This window comes from Sorex fumeus, unplaced genomic scaffold (assembly GCF_029834395.1).
Source record: "Sorex fumeus unplaced genomic scaffold, SorFum_2.1 ptg000018l, whole genome shotgun sequence".
Lineage (NCBI taxonomy): Eukaryota > Metazoa > Chordata > Mammalia > Eulipotyphla > Soricidae > Sorex > Sorex fumeus.
In genome coordinates, this window is record NW_026606075.1 from 33,359,283 (window position 1) to 33,380,344 (window position 21,062).

At 45.4% G+C, this 21,062-nt stretch overlaps 1 protein-coding gene across 6 annotated transcripts in view; it reads right to left on the minus strand.

The window, feature by feature from the left end:
* MAST4 (microtubule associated serine/threonine kinase family member 4) overlaps nucleotides 1–3,803 on the minus strand; it is a 690,306-nt gene extending 686,503 nt beyond the window's left edge. For all 6 annotated transcript variants that reach the window (XM_056112657.1, XM_056112655.1, XM_056112653.1 and 3 more), the window contains exon 1: nucleotides 3,180–3,803. In XM_056112657.1, the coding sequence (XP_055968632.1) occupies nucleotides 3,180–3,530 (351 nt within the window). In that variant the 5' untranslated portion in view covers nucleotides 3,531–3,803. The remainder of the gene's footprint in view (nucleotides 1–3,179) is intronic.
* Nucleotides 3,804–21,062: the final 17,259 nt, after the last annotated feature.

A 21,062-nucleotide genomic window follows, 5' to 3' on the forward strand; every position in this document is an offset into this window, starting at 1 on the left:
AACTGGATGCAATGAGGTATACAAAAGAAAAGAAACTTTAGAAAACACTGTCCCTCCCTAAGCTCAACGTAACAATTTTAAAATTAAAATGAACCTCTTTCCAGTGTATGGGTTACATACTTAAATCTTTTAATGCTTTAAACCCAGTGCCCAGCCATCGAATAAGTAACACTATGCTAATATTGTGTCTTGACATAATACAACCTGATACAAATAAAATCTGTTTCCTAGGGGATACTAACAAAATGGGAATTAAACTGAACGAATATAGCTTTGGGTTCTCTGAAAGTAGGTGGCTGACTGAGCATAAATAAAACAAACTAACCCAAGGATGTGTTTCCATTTCACAAAATCATCACAAATAACTTTGAAAAAATGATGTTTATTTAGCCTTCAATGCCATGTATTAGATAAGGTACTAGGAGTTAGATAGCATATATAAAATCCCTATAAACTCTACTGCTATTATTCCAGTTTTAGAAAGAAAAACTAGGGCTGGTGTTAAATGAATGCCCCACAATCCCACATCTAGTCGAGGTGGCTTAGCTGGGAATTGAACTCAAGGTCTTTTAACTAACTCAGTGTGTGTAACACTGGCTGGACCTTCTGGAACAGTTCTTTTAATTGTGCGTTTTTCAAGGAAAAATGGAGAGCTTTCATTGGATTTTCAAAGCAGCTCATATCTTCCCTTTTCAAAAGGTTAAAAACCTCTGCACAACACCCAAAAAGGAAAGAGAGAACAAAAGGGAATGCCCTGCCACAGAGGCAGGGTGGCATGGGGGGCTGGGGGGCAGGAGGGACACTGGAATCCGTGGTGGTGGGAAATGGGTGAAGGGATGGGTATTTGATCATTGTATAATTGAAACCCAAGCACGAAAATTTGTAAGTCTACAACTGTACCTCATGGTGTCTCACTAATAAAAATTAAAAAAACAAAACAAAACCAAAAAAAACCTCTGCACTATATTGTACTATCACTGGTGTAAGAAACAGAAAATGGGCATTGGACTTCACCCCCTTCCACCAAGACCAAAACTTACTCCTGAGCAGAGGGTGGAGGCACAAATCACCCACCGTTGTTTTATTATTATTATTACTATTATTCCCCTCTCGGAGAGCCTGGCAAGCTACCGAGAGTATTCGATATGCCAAACACAGTAACAACAAAGTCTCCAATGGAGACGTTACTGGGCCCGCTCGAGCAAATCGACGATCAACGGGAGGGCCTTTACCTTACCTTACCTTACTATTATTATTTTGCTTTAAAATTCTCAAAGCAAGTCAAGATTCCCCCTCCTGGACAATCTCCAGCATCCACTGCCACAGGTTAAGTTACACAATAAATTGCAATACTGTATCCATTTACATCCAATTCTGAGATTTCACAAATACTGACCAAGTTATTTAGTCATTCCACTTTCCAAAATGGGTTTCAATCACCCAAGCCTCACCGCATTGCCTGTGAAATAAGCTATCATTATATCCACTTCCAAGAAAGTAAAACACTGTCACCCCAAGGCCAGGCAATAAATCAGTTACGGAATCAGGGTCAGAAGTGAGAACTTCCAGACATGCTCTGCCTGGGATCTGCAACACCATGCCATGCCCACAGCGTGCCCTCCAAACCTCATAGGAAACGTGAATAACTAAGGCTGCCATCTCCTTTACCAAGACAGCACCAAGTTAAACCCCAGAGGTCTAGAGATGGCACTCCCCAGCAACCTTGACAACACAATCACCTCTGAAAGTTGAGGTCGTGAGGCAAATGTCTGATACATGCATGCCTGGTATCCAAAAGAAGATGCCCCCATGGACAGTCATTGGGTCCAGAGTTTGCTCTTGTAACTCTGATGCTCTTAGCACTAGCCTTAACTCTCAACGCCAAAGTCAGAAGCCATTCTAAACTCCTGGATCAGAAAAAAGGGAGTACTGGTGTGAAAGTGCACTCTACTTTGAACTTGACCAAAATTTAAGCCCCTCATTTTACTGAAGGTTAAAATGAACCTCAGGGGACCACTCAAAGTTTCACAGCTCTGGTGCAGGGGCAGTGCTGAAAGCTGGTCTCCCAGACACCTGAATGTATGGAAACCTTCCATCCTCTGGGGGCAACGGGGAATGGGTCATGGTTACTGGCAGGATAGTGTCCAGGGACCAGTAAGGTTGGCTCTATTCTATTAGACTCTTTTCAGCTTGGACTTCCAGTGGGGTCTGCAGAAGCTACAGTCTCACCTGCTTCCTATAAGCTGGGACAAAGACGTTCATGCCCTCACTGAGGCTAACCCGTTCATCCGAGATGAGGAAACTAATATTCTGGCTCTGAGCAATTAATTTCCTACTGCGGCTCGGTAAGGGTGATGGTTCATGGAAGCCTCTCCACCATCAGCAAAGCCCAAAGCAAACGCTCTTTAAAGACAGGAAGAATCTCGTGCTGTCCTGTCCCTAACTGAGTTCCAAAGGCTGAAAACCGCTAGGGGAAGTGGGCGGGAGAAGACCAAAATCATACAACTCCTCCGTGTGTCTGAATGCGCCGCTCGCGTTTTGGACAACGACCATGCCAGCACACTGAAATGGGCAACGGGTCCCGAGGCAGGCTGAGGAGAGCGCATCTGGGCGCCGGGCCCAAGTCAGAATGGGACCCGCAAGCGCGCGCCTCGGAGTGGGGACCAGCCCCATCCCTCCGTCCGCGGGACATTCCCCAGAGGGCCGGCGCTATGGAAACCCCCCAGCGCCACTCGCCAGTCCCCCAGGACTAACACCCCCTACCCCCCGCGGACATCCGGCCCCTCATCACACGTCCCAGCCGCCCGGCCCGCGTTTGGGGCAGCAAGCACCACTTCTGAGACCGAGATCTGAGTTGTGGGAGGGAACGTCCAGCTCACCTCCGTGTGCGGGCAGACGGGATGGAGTTTGCTGCTTGTACATTTTAAAAGCACAACCATCAGGCGGCTCGTCTGTGTGCACCCAGCGCGCGCTCACGCCGCCCACACACACACACGCACACACACACACTCACTCACGCGCGCACACACACACGCGCGCCACGAGGGAAGTCGGTGACCCACGGGGAGGTCCCGAACTGTCATTCCCCTCGCACGCGGGGAGAAGAGCTCGTGGGGGGTCGCAAGGAGTGGGGACTCGGAAGGGGTGCGGGGGGCGGAGTGGGAAGACACCGGGCCCACCTCCTCGTCCTGCTCCTCCTGGGACGCGCTGCTGTCCAGGGGCGCGGGCGGCACGACTCCTCCGGGGCGCGGCGGCGCGGGGGTTCCACGCTCCAGCACCGCGCGCGCCGGGGTCCCCGCGGCGGGCAGCCGGGCACTCGGGGCGCCGCCCGGCGGCGGCGGCGGCGGCGGCTCCCGGGAGGAGCCTCCGGGCTCCCCTTCCTCCGACAGAGTTTCTGAGCCCGAGGAGGACTCGGCCGAAGACGCGTCCGGCGAAGACGCGGCGGCCGCCGCAGAGGCTGGAGTCCGGGCGCCGTGGCCGCTGCAGCCGCGCGGCACCGGCTCCCGCGCCTCGGAAACTTTCTCCCCCATCGTCCCCCTCGACGGGCCCCGGCGCGGCCGAGGGTCGCCACGCGCACTCGGCGCCTCCCGAGAAGCCGCGAGCTGCTCGGCGCTGCTGCCGCCGCTCCCGGGCAGCGGCCGAGCCGACCGGCCACCCCTACAGGGGCGCGGCGCCGCCGCCGCCCGCGCCCAGCGCCAAGTTCCCCGCCGCGGGGCCCTGACGGCCGGCGGGGGCTGCCGCACACCGAGACATGCCGCGCCGGCTCCGCGCTCCGCGCTCCCCGGGCGCCCGCGCCGCGCTCCAGCCGCGGGGACTGCGGCTTCTCCGGCACAACCTGCCTCGGGGACCGAGCGGGGCGGCGGAGGAGACGGGCAGCCCCGGGAGCCAATGGCAGGGCCGGGGCGCCGGTGGGCGGAGGCTGCGGCGCCCCGGGCCGCGCGGGCGTCAGGTGGGGAAGGCGGGGCGTGGGGGGCCCGCTGCGCCCGCCCGGGCGCGCCGACACCGCCACCCCGGGCGCCCCTCCGTCCCCGGAGCGTGCGGGCCCCGGCCGAATCGGAGCCCCCGGGCGCCGGCCTTTTCCCGCCCCCACCTCAGAGGAGGAGAGGCTAGCGGTGCCCGAGGAGGTGTCCGAGCCGGGCGGCGATGCCCCGGGAAGAACCGGACGGCTGAGTGCAAAAGTGGACTCGAGGAAACTAACCAGAAGTCAGAGCCTTTGAGGCGCCGAGGAAACGCGCGCGCGCACAGTCAGGCAGAAACACGCGCGCTCACCTCACCCGACCAGTGTGCCGGGGGAAAGGCAGCAACTTGGTGGGGTAGGGATTCCCGGTCCTCCGATGGATGTCATTTTTATCAACTAGCTGGAACGGGGGGCGTGATGCCTGCCTGGCTAGCTCTGAGCACAAGGGTAGCAAATATATTTATTCCAAGCTTCAGAAGAACGCCTCTAACTAGAATACCTGGAGAATTTTCCCAAGACTAGGCTCTGCCTTTACGACTGTTTAGCAACTGAGAAGTAAAAAGATTTGTCGCTTTCAAAAGTGAGGAAAATATTAAACGATTTCCCTTTAATGAGGACCAAGAAGGCGCCCAGCACCGTGTAAGATGCTAGACCAAGCACAATGGGAAAGGGCTCTGACCCTACTTAAGCACTGGAGATTCGAATGCCTCTCCACATCAGCTAAGCAGAGGATGAAAGAGTTCACATTTCCAGTTTACTTTCCCTCATCCCTGGTTTGAGAACCAGCAAGATACAGGACTTGGTGCTTGATTTTCCACCCACCCCCCTTCTATAAGATCTAAGCAAAAGAACTTTCAGCAAAGGCATTCAGTTGAATAACATTAAGGCCCTTAGCAGAGACCCAGGAGTCAGTTCTCAGGTCCACCAGGTACCTTGAATTTCTCAGATGCCAGCACTCTGATCAATGGGGGGAAATAAATGATTCCTCACTTGACTTCCACTCTAGTCCTATTCTGAGCTGCAACACTGTGACCTGGGATATCAATTCTACCAGATTCAATTTCACAGACATTGACTGAGATGTATGTCAGGGCTGTGGAGGGGATACTGAGATGAATAAGGCTGGCCCCCTGCCCTTGAGGAGCTTATGGTCAAACAAGAGATAGATATTGCATAATAGAACACCATTATTAATTTTTTAAAACTGCAGTAGGGCTGCAGGGAATAATACCCAGGGAAGAAGAGAGAGCAAAGGGGGAAAGCCCTCAAGCCCAGGAGACCACACAAATCAAAGATTTTTCTTTGCCAGAACAGTTTTGTCAAGAACTGTCTTTAAGAACTCAAGGACTCAAGTGGAAAGCCCCTTCAACTAATGAGCCCTTTTATGCTATCACAGTATTTACAAGTGATACATCCTACCAAGTGCTTCATCACTTTGGACAGCGAGCTTTGTCCTGGTCTGTTTCCTTCCTCCGTGAGGAAGGGGAAAGAGCTCTATGACTGTTGCCACAGCCAGTCCTGCTGCTCCAAGGCCTCTGGCTGGCAGCCTTGCATTGTGACACTTGAGAATTATCTGCAGGGCTGGGAAGACCCGCTGAGGCAAAAGGACAATTTAAGTGACTTGGGCTAAGCAGTGAGAGCAAGGCTGAAGAGAGCACAGTGGGGCGGTCTGAATCCACCCCTGAGCCCCACAATTGCTTTTCTGGTCTGGAGTATTAGTCTTTATCTGAGCCCCTATGTGGTTGATTCGCCACAGCCAAAGTGAAGTGAGGACTTAAGCAAGCCATTCACATGAAAGACAGAGGGGCTGCTTTTCAGCAAGTTGGGAAAGAAGCTTCAATGGCATGATGTGAATTACTAATAGCAAGAATGGTGAGAGCTGCTATGGCCCCAACCCGAAGTGCTGCCTAGAGGCATGATCTCATTTTATCTCAGCGACAGAGCCTTGTGCGATAGTCTTAGTCCCACTTTGTAGATAAAGAAATTGAGGATCCACAAGGTCAAATGACTTGTTGAAGGGCATGGAGCAAGTAAGTGGTAAACTTGGAGCCCATCAGCCTGTTTGGGGGCACCCTTTCTTGGCCGTCAGGAATAAAACTACGCAGATAAGATAACATATGATATGTTAGATATTCAGAGGCCAGAGAGATAGTATATTGGGTATGATCCAACTTTCAATTACCCCTCCTCATCGCCCCCCACCCCACTGCAAGCTGAGCAGAGAGCCGGGAGTTAGCCCCAAGCACAGCTTAGCGTGTCTCCAAAACAAAAATAGTTATAAGGCAAAGACTTTATTGTCTTGAATCAATGTGTGAAAGGAATTTTCTCAAGAAGGGTACTAAGAGCCAGAGAGATAAGAGATAGTACAGTGGATAGGTACTTGCCTTACATGTATTTCACGCTCGTTTCATCCCCACACTGAATGGCCCCCCAAACTCTGCCAAAAGTGAACTCTGAGCACAGAGTCAGGAGTTAAGAAGTTAGGAGTAGACCTGAACACCACCAAGTGTGGCCAAAATATATTTCATTAACAGCTTTGTGAATCATAGTCAATTAAAAAAAACAGAAAACTTGCAGAACATTTCAACACCCCCACCCCCCCCCCCCCCACACACACACGTACATGCACACACAGACAATTATTTCTATGTCATTTACTATGAGACAGGCAAGGATTTAAGTATTTTACAAATGTTGATTGTTAGTTTTCTTTTTTTGGCAGGGTGGAGGTCTTTCAAGCAGTGCTCTAAAGGCCCCAGGGCCCCTGCCAGAGATACTTAGTCATGCAGGCTGGTGTTGTGTTGTGCCGGTCTGAGAGTGCTGCTTGAGCAATGTGGCACTGGGGATTACTCAGGCCACCCCAGCAAAGCCAAATGAGCCACACCCAGTGGTGCTGGGAGACCAGGGTGAAGGGCCTCCAGGACTTGAACTGGAGTCTGCCACATACAATATATGTGTCTTAATCCCTATACTCTCTCTCTCTCTCTCTCTCTCCCTCTCTCTCCCTCTCCCTCCCTCCCTCTCTCCCTCTCTCTCTGTCCCTCTGTGTGTGTGTCCTACATGTTAATTTTTTTTAAAAAAAATTATCGAATCACTGTGAGATACACAGTTACAAAGTAGTTTGTGGTTGGGTTTCATTCATACAATTTCCAACAATTACCTGCCCCTTCACCAGTGTATATTCCCCACCATCAATAACCCCAGTTTTCCTTCCTGTGTTCCCCCCACCTCCATCCTAGCCTGTCTCTATGGCAGCAGGCACTCCCACCAACAATGAATGAGACTCCCTTTCTTCCTGCATCCACACTAGCACTGATTATTCTTATTCTTTTTGATGCATGCCAGTTCTGTGGTGTTTACCCAATAACAATCTGATAAGGGGTTACTATCAAAGATATAAATGGTAGAACTGGTAGAACTTTACAAGAAAAAATATCCAACCCATTAAAAAATGGGGAGAACAAATGAACAGAAACTTCCTCAAAGTAGAAGTACAAATGGCCAAAAGGCACATAAAAAATACTCTTGGGCTAATATCAGGGAGATGCAAATCAAAACAACAATGAGATATCATCTTTCCACAGAGACTGGCATGTATCAGAATGTTAATTTTCTTAATCCTCATGTCAACTTGATAGGTAGCCACTATCATATTTTTCATATATGATTATATATAATTTGTCCCTCTGCCAGTACCTTCATGTGTGCGGAGAGTGGTCTCAGCATGGTGGTGGCTGGTCCTGGATAAAATCCAGATCCCGGACGAGAGCAGTGCAGTCTTCTGCCCCCACGCCTGGGTGTTCCTTCCCGGGGCCCCTTGGAGGGGAGCGGGTTGAGCTTTCCTCCCCGCCCCAACCGGGGCTCCGGCAGCCGAAGACCTCCAGGACCAGCCACCACCATGCTGAGACCACTCTCCGCACACATAAAGGTACTGGCAGAGGGACAAAGCCATGCGGGTTCCGGGGCCGAGACCTCTAAGCCTACTCGAATTGGAGTCGAGCATCTTCCACCCAGATCCTCCAAATTCCAGTAGGCGGGGGTCACACCCACCACCTGGCCCCCTGGCGCCGTGTAATCCCATCAGCGGCCAAGACTCAGAGACTAGGCCCCCTCTCCGGTAGTCACGCGGCACTCCTCTCTTCTCAAACCCAGGTCAGCCCTGCCCCTGGTGTGTGGCCCCGGGACTTCCATCTCTCCCTTCGGGACCTCAGGCATCCTGGCAGACGCCTGGAGAAATGCAGCCGTGAGCGGCTGCCGCCCCCTCTCCGGTAGTCACGCGGCACTCCTCTCTTCTCAAACCCAGGTCAGCCCTGCCCCTGGTGTGTGGCCCCGGGACTTCCATCTCTCCCTTCGGGACCTCAGGCATCCCGGCAGACGCCTGGAGAAACGCAGCCGTGAGCGGCTGCCGTCCCCTCTTCACTACTCATGCGGCGCTCATCTCATCTCAAACCCAGTTTTCCGTAGAGGTGTGGCCTCTTCAGAAGTGGGCGTGGCTTCAGAGTGGGCGTGGCTTCATAGTGGGCGTGGCCTGTTTTCCGGCCAGCGGCCGCCTAAGCGGCCGCAGGTTGTTTACTAATTCAAACAAACCTAGTTCCCAAGGAATTTAGTCCCCAACTTACTCAGCAATATGAAGAAACAAAGAAAATCCCCACCTCAAGTGGAGAACAAAAACAATCCAGAATTTTCTGTCGATACAGCTCACCTAAGGGATCTCTCTGACACAGAATTCAGATATGAAGTCATCAAGATGTTAAATCAACTCAATGAAACAGTCAGACAGACAGCCAGTAACACCACAGAAAAAATCGACAAATTACGCGAAGAAATGAGAGCAGAAATGTCACGATTAAAAGACTCCATAGATGAAATCAGAAACTCAGTTTCTTCTCTTAAAAATAGAATGACCGCAGCTGAAGAGAGAATCAGTGAGCTGGAAGATCAGCTGCAACAAACCAACACGCAACAACAAACAGTGGCAAGGGACCTCAAAATGGCTCTACAGAGAATCAGAGTCCTAGCAGATGATTCCAAGAGGAACAATATTAGAATCATGGGACTACCTGAACCTCAGGGAAACAACCCCAACAAAAAAAAAACATCGTCAAACAAATCATTGCTGAAAAATTCCCAGAGCTCTGCAATGCAGCCATTCAGGTTCAAGAAGCCCGAAGGGTGCCAGCTAAAAGAGACCCCAACAAAAACACTCCAAGGCATATCATAGTTAGAATGATTGATGCTGCCGATAGAGACACAATACTGCAAGCAGCAAGGGCAAAGAAGGAAATCACATACAAAGGAGCACCCCTTAGATTCACAGCAGACCTATCAGAGGAAACCCTGCAAGCCCGAAGGCAGTGGCAAGATATAGTCAAAAAACTCACTGAAATGAATGCTTCCCCAAGAATACTCTATCCAGCTAAACTCTCCCTCAAAATCGAAGGAACAGTACACTATTTTATAGATAAACAGCAGCTCAGGAACTTCATAGACTCAAAACCAAACCTAAAGCAAGGCCTAAAGGGGCTACTATAAGAAAAGACAAACCCTACAACCACAACACACCCTACAGAAAATGACACAAAACCCCATAACCATACTCTCTCTCAATGTCAATGGTCTAAATTCACCATTGAAGAGACACAGAGTGGCAAAATGGATACAGAGACAGAACCCAACATTCTGCTGCCTACAAGAAACTCATCTCAACAGCCAGAACAAACACAGACTCAAAGTCAAAGGATGGAAAACAATCCTGCAAGCAAACAGCCCCTTCAAAAAAGCTGGGGTGGCCATACTAGTATCCGACAACATTAATTTCACATTGAAAAAGATTAGAAGGGACAGTGAAGGCTATTTTCTCTTCATCAAGGGATACATACAGCAGGAAGAAATCACACTCTTAAATGTATACGCACCTAATGAGGGAACAGCTAAATATCTAAAACAACTGCTAACAGATTTTAAGGAGGACATCGCTACCAACACAATAGTACTTGGAGACTTCAACATCGCCTTATCAACTCTGGATAGATCAACAAGAACAAAACCCAGCAAGGAATTATTGGCTTTGAAAGAAGAAATAGAAGAGAAAGGGCTTATGGACCTATACAGGGCTTTACACCCCAAAAAGAAAGAATACACATTCTTCTCCAGTGCGCACGGAACATTTTCCAAAATAGACCATGTCTTAGGACACAAAACATACCTCAACAGAATCAGGAAGATAGAAATAGTATCAGCCATCTTTTCAGACCATGACGCACTGAGGATAGAAGTGAATCACACACTGACACGGAGAACAAAATCAAACACCTGGAAATTAAACAACTCGATGCTGAACAATGAGTGGGTCAAGAACGAAGTCAAGGACGAAATCAAAAGATACCTGGAAACAAATGAGAATGAAGACACAAACTACCAGAACTTATGGGATGCAGCGAAAGCTGTATTAAGGGGAAAATTTATAGCTCTGCAAGCATATCTTAGGACTGTAGAAACGATGCACATAAACAACTTGACCTCACAGCTCAAGACCTTAGAAAAGGATCAACAGAAAGAGCCTAAATCAGGCAGAAGGAAAGAGATCGTAAAACTTAGAGCAGAAATCAACGACATGGAAAACAAAGAAACAATCCGAAAGATCAATAAAACCAAGAGCTAGTTCTTCGAGAAAATAAATAAGATAGATAAACCACTAGCAACACTCGCAAAGAAACAGAGAGAGAGAGCCTTAATAAATCGAATCAGAAATAAGAATGGGGATATCACAACAGAAACTAAAGAAATTCAAGAGATCATCAGAGACTACTTTGAAAGTCTGTATGCCACGAAACAAGAGAACCTAGAAGAAATGGATAAATTCCTGGATTCCTATCATCTCCCAAAACTGAAGCAAGAAGATATAGAGTACCTGAATAGACCTATTCACATCAAGGAAATTGAAACTGTAATCAAAAGTCTTCCGAAAAACAAAAGCCCAGGTCCAGATGGATTTACTAGCGAATTTTTCCAAACATTTAGAGAGGACCTATTGCCAGTTCTTCTCAAGCTTTTCCAGGAAATTGAAAAAACGGAAACTCTCCCAAACAGTTTCTATGAAGCCCATATCTCTCTAATACCAAAAGGAAACAAAGACACCACAAGAAAAGAAAATTACAGGCCAATATCCCAGATGAACACGGATGTGAAGATTCTCAACAAAATACTAGCCAATAGAATCCAACAACTCATCAAAAAGATCATACATCATGACCAAGTAGGATTCATCCCAGGGATGCAAGGATGGTTCAACATTCGGAAATCAATCAACATAATCCATCATATCAACAAAAGAAAAGATAAAAATCATATGATCATATCAATAGATGCAGAAAAAGCATTTGACAAGATCCAGCACCCATTCATGATGAAAACCCTTGCCAAAATGGGGATAGAGGGGACTTTCCTCAATATAGTTAAAGCCATCTACCACAAACCTACAGCAAACATCATCCTCAATGGGGAAAAACTGAGAGCCTTCCCCCTAAGGTCAGGGACGAGACAAGGATGCCCACTCTCTCCACTGCTGTTCAATATAGTACTGGAAGTACTTGCAATAGCGATTAGGCAAGAAAAAGATATTAAGGGCATCCAGATAGGGAAAGAAGAAATTAAGCTCTCACTATTCGTAGATGACATGATACTATACTTAGAGAACCCTAAAAACTCTACCAAGAAACTCCTAGAAACAATAGGCTTGTATAGTAAAGTGGCAGGCTATAAAATGAATACCCAAAAATCCATGGCTTTCCTATATGCAAATAATGAAAGAGAAGAAAGTGACATGAAGAAAACAATTCCATTCACAATTGTGCCCCAGAAAATCAAGTACCTAGGAATCGCCTTAACTAAGGAAGTAAAGGATCTGTACAAAGAAAACTACAAAACGCTACTTCGGGAAATAAAAGAGGACACGAGGAAATGGAAAAATATCCCCTGTTCATGGATGGGGAGAATCAACATTGTCAAAATGGCAATACTTCCCAAGGCACTGTACAAATTCAATGCAATCCCTATAAGGATACCCACGACATTCTTCAAAGAAATGGAGCAAACACTCCTGAAATTTATATGGAACAATAAGCCCCCACGAATAGCTAAAGCAATTCTTGGGAAAAAGAAAATGGGAGGAATCAACCTACCTAACTTCAAGCTCTACTACAAAGCAGTAATAATCAAAACAGCATGGTACTGGAACAAAAGCAGAGCTGCAGACCAATGGAATAGAGTTGAATATACTGACATCTCCTCCCAAACATATAATCATCTAATCTTCGATAAGGGGGCAAGAAAAGTGAAATGGAGCAGGGAAAGCCTCTTTAATAAATTGTGCTGGCAAAACTGGACGGCTACATGCAAAAAAGTGGGCTCAGATCTCTGCCTAACGCCATGCACAAAAGTAAGATCGAAATGGATTTATGACCTCAACATCAGACCGGAATCCATAATGTTTATTGAAGACAAAGTTGGCAAAACTCTCCACGATATTGAAGTTAGTGGTATCTTCAAAGACGTCACGCCACTGGCCGAGCAAGTGAAAACAGAGATAGACAAATGGGACTATCTTAAACTAAGAAGCTTCTGCACCTCAAAAGAAACAGTGACCAAAATACAAAGACAGCCTACAGAATGGGAAAGAATATTCACCAAATACACATCCGACAAGGGGTTGATTTCAAGGATATACAAGGTACTGGTTAAACTACACAAGAAGAAATCACCCAACCCCATCAAAAAATGGGGCGAGGAAATGAACAGAAACTTTCGCAAAGAAGAAATCCGAATGGCAAAAAGGCACATGAGAAAATGCTCTACATCACTAATCATCAGAGAGATGCAGATCAAAACAACAATGAGATATCATTTCACACCACAGAGACTGGCCCACATCCACAAGAACAAAAGCAACAGGTGCTGGCGCGGATGTGGCGAGAAAGGGACCCTCCTTCACTGCTGGTGGGAATGCAGGCTGGTCCAACCCTTTTGGAAAACAGTATGGACGATTCTCAAAAAATTAGAATTCGATCTCCCATTTGACCCAGCTATAGCACTCCTGGGAATATATCCCAGAGAGGCAAAAAGGTATAGTCGAAGTGACATCTGCAATTGTTTGTTCACTGCAGCACTCTTTTTTTTTTTTCCCTTTATTTTATTTTATTTTTTTTAAAGTTGTAGATTTACAATTTTTTGTGCTTTGGTTTCAATTATACAATGATCAGATACCCATCCCTCCACCAGTGCCCATTTTCCACCACCATGGATAATATCCCTCCCACCCCCATCCCCCCATCCCCCCGTCTCTGTGGCAGGGCAATCCCCTGTGTTCTCTCTCTCCTTTTGGGTGTTGTGGTCTGCAAAAGAGGCATTGAGTGGCAAACATGTTCAGTCCATAGTCTACTTTCGACATGCATCTCCCCTCCTGGGAGGATCCTCCAAACATCCTTTATTTGGTGCTCCCTTCTCTATCTGAATAGCCCTTTCCTCTAGGATACCCGGCTGGCCTCTAAGTTATGGAGTAATCCTCCTGGTGCTGATCTCAGCTATTCTTGGGTATTAATCTCATACTTTGTTACTTTATATCCCCCAGATGAATGCAATCTTTCTATGTCTATCCCTCTCTTTCTGACTCATTTCGCTTAGCATGATACTTTCCATATTGTACCACTTGTATGTAAATTTCATGACTTCATCTTTTCTAAGAGCTACATAGTACTCCATTGTGTAGATGTACCAAAGTTTCTTTAACCAGTCATCTGTTCTTGGGCATTCAGGTTTCTTCCAGTTTCTGGCTATTGTAAAGAGGGCTCATTGCAGCACTCTTTACAATAGCCAGAATCTGGAAAAAACCTGAGTGCCCGAGAACAGATGACTGGTTAAAGAAGCTTTGGTACATTTACACAATGGAGTAGTATGTAGCTGTTAGAAAAGATGAAGTTATGAAATTTACATACAAGTGGTACTACATGGAAAGTATCATGTTAAGCTAAATGAGTCAGAAAGAGCGGGATAGACACAGAAAGATTGCATTCATCTGGGGAACATAAAGCAACAAAACGGGAGACTAACACCCAGGAAGGGCTCAGATTAGTACTAGGAATTTTGCTCCATGACTTGGAGGCCAGCCACATGTGCTAAGTGAGAAGGAAGCTCAGATAGAGAAGAGAGCACCAAATAAAGGGTGTTGTGAAGACCCTCCCAGGGTGGGAGAGACATGCTAAAAGTGGTCTATAGACCAAACATGACTGCCACTCAATGCCTCTCTGGCAAAACACAGTACTCAAAAGAAGAGAGAGAGAACAGGGAGGAATGCCCTGCCACAGCGGCAGGGTGGGACGGGGGGGGGGGGGGAGGATGGGGGGTCGGAGGGATGCTAGGACCCGTGGTGGGGGAGGATGGGCACTGGTGGAGGGATGGGTACTTGATCATTGTATAACTGAAACCCAAGCACAAAAATTTGTGAGTCTATAAGTGTACTTCATGGTGTTTCACTAATAAAAAAAAAATGATAAAAAAAAAAGACTCAGAGACTATAAAATCTAGATCCCGGAACCGCGCGGCCGCGACATTTTATCAGAACTTTTTTTTATGAAATCTTATTGTCTCTTTCCTACTTTGGACAAACTTGCAGGCTATCGAATGTAGCCTGCCCACAGGGCAGAGTCTGGCAAACTCCCCGTGGCGTACCCAATATGCCAAATACCAGTAACAATGATGGGTCTCATTCTCCTAAAGAGCCTTGAATATAATCTCAGGGCTAGGACGAAAGACACGTTACTGGGGCCTGCTCGAGGCAATCGACGAATAACAGGATGATGAAATGAAATGAAAATATATATAATTTGGCGTGATTACATATTCAAAATGTGTGGGGAAACTATGGCACAGAAAGAAGTTCATTTATTCCCCAAAGTCATACAGTTGGCTTTCCCAGAGTCTACAGTTTGATAGAGTCAGGGTTCAAACTTGAACAAAGCTCTTAATCTATATTGATCAAAATCAAGTGCAAGATTGATACTTTTTGAACTCCTTAAAACTTACCCCCAACTAAGAAACATATTTTACATTGAAACTCATAGTATACATGTGAACATACAAGTAAAGTAAAGGCCCTCCCGTTGATTATCGATTTGCTCGAGCGGGCCCAGTAACGTCTCCATTGGAGACTTTGTTGTTACTGTGTCTGGCATATCGAATACTCTCGGTAGCTTGCCGGGCTCTCCGAGAGGGGCGGAGGAATCGAACTTGGGTCGGCCATGTTGGCTGCGTGCAAGGCAAACGCCCTACCCGCTGTGCTAACATACAAATACGAATAAAATTCTAAGAAACATTATTACCTTTCCTATAATCAATGCATTTCTTAAATTCTATATTTTATTGAAAATAAAGTACTAGTTGTGATCAATTAAATGAATTCCACACTAATCAGATTTCATACATCCTTGTCAGATGTGCTTTCAAATATTTGGTTTGACTGACAACATGCAGTTGAAAGCAATGTATTTGATCATTTTCACAACCAATTCTGGAGGAATATAGAACTATGGTTTTGGGGTATTTTTTGGGGGGGGAAGGACACCCGTAACTGGGGATACACCCAGCTGTGCTCAGGGCTTATTCCTGACTGTGTGCTTAAGTATCACTTCTGGAAGTAGTTGGGGGTTCATATGTGGTGGCAGGAATTAAATTGGAGTCAGCTGCCTGCAAAACGCAAGCGCCTAAACTTTTGTACTATCTCTCTAGCCTAGAACTATATTTTGACTGAGACTTTCCATCTAAAGGATGGCTTTATAAGTAGATGAGCAGAAGTTTCCAAAAGCCTCCCAATTAGACCTAAAGACAAAAACTGATATTTGGTCAAGCCACTAGATCAAAATCAACTTCAAAATATCTAATTCCTACAAGTTTGCCTTTCTTATAAAGTATATTATAAACATCTTCTTCAATTCCCAGGAAGCTTCCAAGAGAGCCCTTGATAGAACTTGCAAATATTGAGGATGATGGAATCAGAAATGGGTACAGAAGTACTGCCCTCTTGGAGAACACTGATTTAGGACTCAATAAATTGAAATCAGTTATCTTTCTTACATGCATGAAATCAGAGCATCATAAAGTTAGAATGAATCACTTAATCACTTAATGATTCATTCTAACTTAATCACTTAACTTCCGTTAGTCATCGATTTGCTCGAGCAGGCGCCAGTAACGTCTCCATTTGTCCCTGTCGCATGCTAGTGTAGCCCAATGGCATCTGTTCGCTCTGGGAACATGAAGAGCCTCAAATCAATCGTTCATGATCTTGATGAAGTGGTCTGACCATCTGGTAGGTGGGCGGCCACGTGGTCTTTTGACATCCCGTGGAATCCAGTCGGTAACAGATCTAGTCCAGCGGTCGTCTTTAAATTTCATTACGTGACCAGCCCATCTGATTTTTGACACCTTGGCAAATGACAGCGTCCCTGATTCTTGATCGTCGACAGATGTCGGAACTCCGGATTCTTTCTCTCATTTGAGTGAAACGTGATATTCCAAGCATAGCTCTTTCTGTTCTTCTTTGGGAGACCTGAATAGCGTTCTCATCCTGTTTGTGTAGGGCCCAGGTCTCTGAGGCATATGTTAATGCAGGAAGAACAGTGGAATCTAAGAGGTGTGCCCGGAGCCGGAGGTTCTTCGTCCTCTTAGCTATTTCTTCGACGTTCTTGAAAGCGTTCCAAGCCGCTCTCTTCCTCCTGCGCAGCTCGGGTGCCAGGTCATTTGTCATGTTGACTTCTCGACCTAGGTACACATAGCTGTTGCATTCGAAGATGGTCGTTCCGTTGAGAGCGAATGGGGCATCAGGAACGAGGCTGTTTCTCATAAACATTGTCTTCTTAAGATTCAGCTGTAGTCCTGCCTTTCCACACTCACGGTCAAAGTCGGCCAGCATTTGTGCTGCTTGGCTGATGTTTGGTGTTATTAGAACGGTGTCATCAGCAAAGCGGAGGTGGTGTATTGCCGACCATCTATCTTCACTCCCATTCCTTCCCATTCCAGAAAGTTAGAATGAATATTCATGCAAATTTATAAGTAAGGATGGTCTTGACTGTGATGCACTAAATATTGAGAATTTCTCATTAGTTTTGGATTATAAAAATGATATTATTCACCTTTAATAAGTTTTTGATTTGTATTTGTTTGGGGGCTACACCTGACAGTGCTCAGGGTTTACTCCTGGCTCTGCACTCAGGGATCACTCCTTACAAGCTTGAGGAACCATATGGGGTGCTTGAAATAAAAAATGGTCAGACATTTCTTGATCCCCCTTTGATAGTTTTTTAAATTAATATTGATAATGAATCTGCTTGCTGTCATGTGACCATTGAAGCACAATTTCCAGACAAATCAAAGATAAATGTCAATAAAAAGTAACTGCTGAGACAGCCTAGACATGGTTTCTGACTTGACCCAGGGACTGAACATGATACTGTCCAGCCAGAAGGAAGCCAAGTCTTTGTGACAGACTTTAGAAAAGGAAGAATTACAGAGCAAGATTCCAGAAGTCAAATAGAATTTTCAAATGATATTGGAAAAAGACAGATAAAAAAGAATAAGATGAACTACAGCTCCTGGAGACTATGGCCTTGATTTTAAAAGGAATGGAACATGTAGCTCTATTAACAAATTAAAATACATCAGTACTGTACCCATGGGAGAGATGCTGTAGATGTGATCACTTGAATTAGTGTTTCAGTTATGGTACCAGCATCCAGTATTACTGGTTACCGTCCCTACCCACTCACCCCGCACAAAGCTCTGAGAACCTGCATGTTTGGAGTACCACCTCTAGTGAGTTTCAAGTATTTCAAAATTTGAGAATGACGGATAGTCCTAATTTGGAAATCAAAGAGCATTTTATGAGGGCCAATGTACAAGATTGTAGCAGCTGACTAGAATGGGCTTGGCTAATTTGTATCTCTTTGGACCTCTTTGTTCTTATCCTCCCAGAGAACAACTACTTCCAGAACAACTACTTCCAAGGCAGTTAAGCAACTGGACAGAAAAATGCTTGTTCTGAAAACAGCTGGAAAAAATGAGCTAATACACAAAAAGAACTTAGGATGAGGTTTCCCTGGAGGATTCTGTTTAAACAAAATTCAAAATGGTGACTGACCTATTTCCCAGAGAAGACTCCAGTCTTTTGCATTTGTCTTCCAAGATGGATAAGACAGATAGTCACATCTGGGATTTTTTTCTGTTATGCTTTCAGCATGAAATGTTCTTTTATTATCACTCTTCATTTTTCAAAAAGATTTATTCACTACTCTTTTTCCTGTTTAGGAAATAGAAGACAAGCAAACATATTTTCTCATTTTTATTCATTACTGTGTTTTGCTTTCAGAGTCAAGTGATTCCATTTTCAGTTCTTAACTCTGTCTACACTGCCTGCCATTGCTGACTCCATACAGTTAGAAAATAAAAGAATGCTGAATTATAAGTATCCAGCAAGAAGTCTTTCATGGACATAGTCTTTCACAGTCTGCAATCCAAAGGGGTGATTATTGAAGTTTTCAGTATCTGAAGAAATAGTGCTCTCGTTTCTTTACCTTCAAAACCTGGTTGCCAAAGGTCTATGAAGATCCTTATTAGACTTGCAGAATCTTAGTAACCACACCAGATTTACTCAACCAAACTTCTAGGGACTTCCAAGCACATCAGAGTTAGAAAAGTTCCACTCTGGTTCTTAAACTTGGCCATAGACTAGGATCACATATGAAGCTTTAAAGGTTGTTGGCTACCAGTTTCTCTTCTCAGATCTTTTGTTTTAATTAGCTTGAGTTGGGATGAGGACACTAGGATTTAACAAGTTCCCCAGATGGTTTTAGGGTGGAGACAGAAATAGAGCATGAACCTGGAACAACTCAAGAAAAATAATAAATGCTGAAAAAATATATAACTAGAATCAAGTCAGAGAACACAAGTGCCAACCTAGATGAGCTCCCAGTGGCCAAAACCGGAACAATCTGAACAACAAAGTAAATCTTGATAATGTTGCATTTCAATCATACGTGGCTGAGAGACACTAGTCCTTAATAGCCCAAACTCATCCTTTCCTCCTTTCTCCTTACACAAGAGAAATAATCCCTTTGTCAAACCCTTATCAAGTGGACTAGTTTGGGCAGGTAAAAGTAAGGATCAGAGTAATATTGTAATAACATTAAATTACTCATGGCAGTTACCAGGGGGCCAATACACTTGGAGCATAAACACAACCCATTCTGCCATCTTTGGTAAGAACATTCCAATTTTCTTTTTTTTAAAATTTTTATTAGTGAAACACCATGAGGTACAGTTGTAGACTTACAAATTTTTGTGCTTGGGTTTCAATTATACACTGATCAAGTACCTATCCCTCCACCAGTGTCCATTTTCCACCACCATGGATCCCAGTATCCCTCCCACCTCCCATATGCTCCCCGTCCCACCCTGCCTCTGTGGCAGGGCATTCCCTTTTGTTCTCTCTCCTTTTGGGTTCTGTGGTTTGCAAAAGAGGCATTGAGTGGCAATCATGTTTGGTCTATAGTCTACTTTCAGCATGCTTCTCCCATCCTGGGAGGATCCTCCCAACACCCTCTATTTGGTGCTCCCTTCTCTATCTGAGCTTCCTTCTCCCTTAGCATGTGTGGCTGGCCTCCAAGCCTTGGAGTAAACCTCCTGGTACTTATCTCAGCTATTCTCAGGTGTTAGTCTCCTATTTTGTTACTTTATGTTCCCCAGATGAATGCAATCTTTCTCTGCCTATCCCTCTCTTTCTAACTCATTTCGCTTAGCATGATACTTTCCATGCAGTACCACTTGTATGTAAATTTCATGACTTCACCTTTTCTAACAGCTACATAGTACTCCATTGTGTAGATGTACCAAAGTTTCTTTAACCAGTCATCTGTTCTCCGGCACTCAGGTTTTTTCCAGATTCTGGCTATTGTAAAGAGTGCTGCAATGAACAAACAAGTGCAGATGTCACTTTGACCATACTTTTTTGCCTCTCTGGGATATATTCCCAGGAGTGGTATTGCTGGGTCAAATGGGAGCTCAATTTCTAATTTTTTGAAAATCATCCATACTGTTTTCCAAAAGGGCTGAACCAGTTGGCATTCCCACCAGCATTGAAGGAGGATCCCTTTCTCGCCACATCCATGCCAACAACGGTTGCTTTTGTTCTTTTGGATGTGGGCCAGTCTCTGTGGTGTGAAAGGATATCTCACTGTGGTTTTGATCTGCATCTCCCTGTTGATTAATGATATAGAGCATTTTTCATGTGCAATTTTGCCATTCGGATTTCTTCTTTGAGAAAATTTCTGTTCATTTCGTCACCCCATTTTCTGATGGTGTTGGACATTTTCTTCTTGTGGAGTTCAACCAGTGCTTTGTATATCCTTGATATCAACCCCTTGTCGGATGTGCCAATTTTCTTATGAGGAGCTATCTAGCTCTTTTTGAGTGTGCTTGTAAGTCTAGAGTCTTCCTAAACTCTTTTGAGAATAGCAACATAAGGACAATAGCGCCTGTCATTAAGTCCCATTAACCAGATCCAGATGGACCCGTGATTGCATTACTTTTCCACACCATTCTCTGACAATTTCCTTGATCCTCTGACCCGATAACAAAATGTCCACCTGGATAAGTAGCTAAAATCAGCTGTTGCTCACTATCAAGGAAACTCTAAGAGATGCATGTGTGTCCTGGCCTGAATCTGTTGGTCACCTGGTCCAGGCAGGAAGATGAAAGCCCAGGGCCACCTCGAAACTATTAGTGACACTAAAAAGATGTTTTCCTGAAATATGAAGGCTGCTACTTCCATCAAATATTTGTGGTGCTTCCACAAAATAGGAAGGAAAAAATGTTTTTATGTTTTGGTCTCTTTTCCGAAGAATCCCTTGTTTGAATAAAAATGATCATTGCATTAAAAATCTCCGGGTCATGGCACTATTACTCTGTCATGCTCCTAGAAGATTCTTCCCATCTATTTATCTTCTTCAAACAGCTGAACTAATGAGAATTACCTGCATGTAATGCAAATAAATTTGCAGAA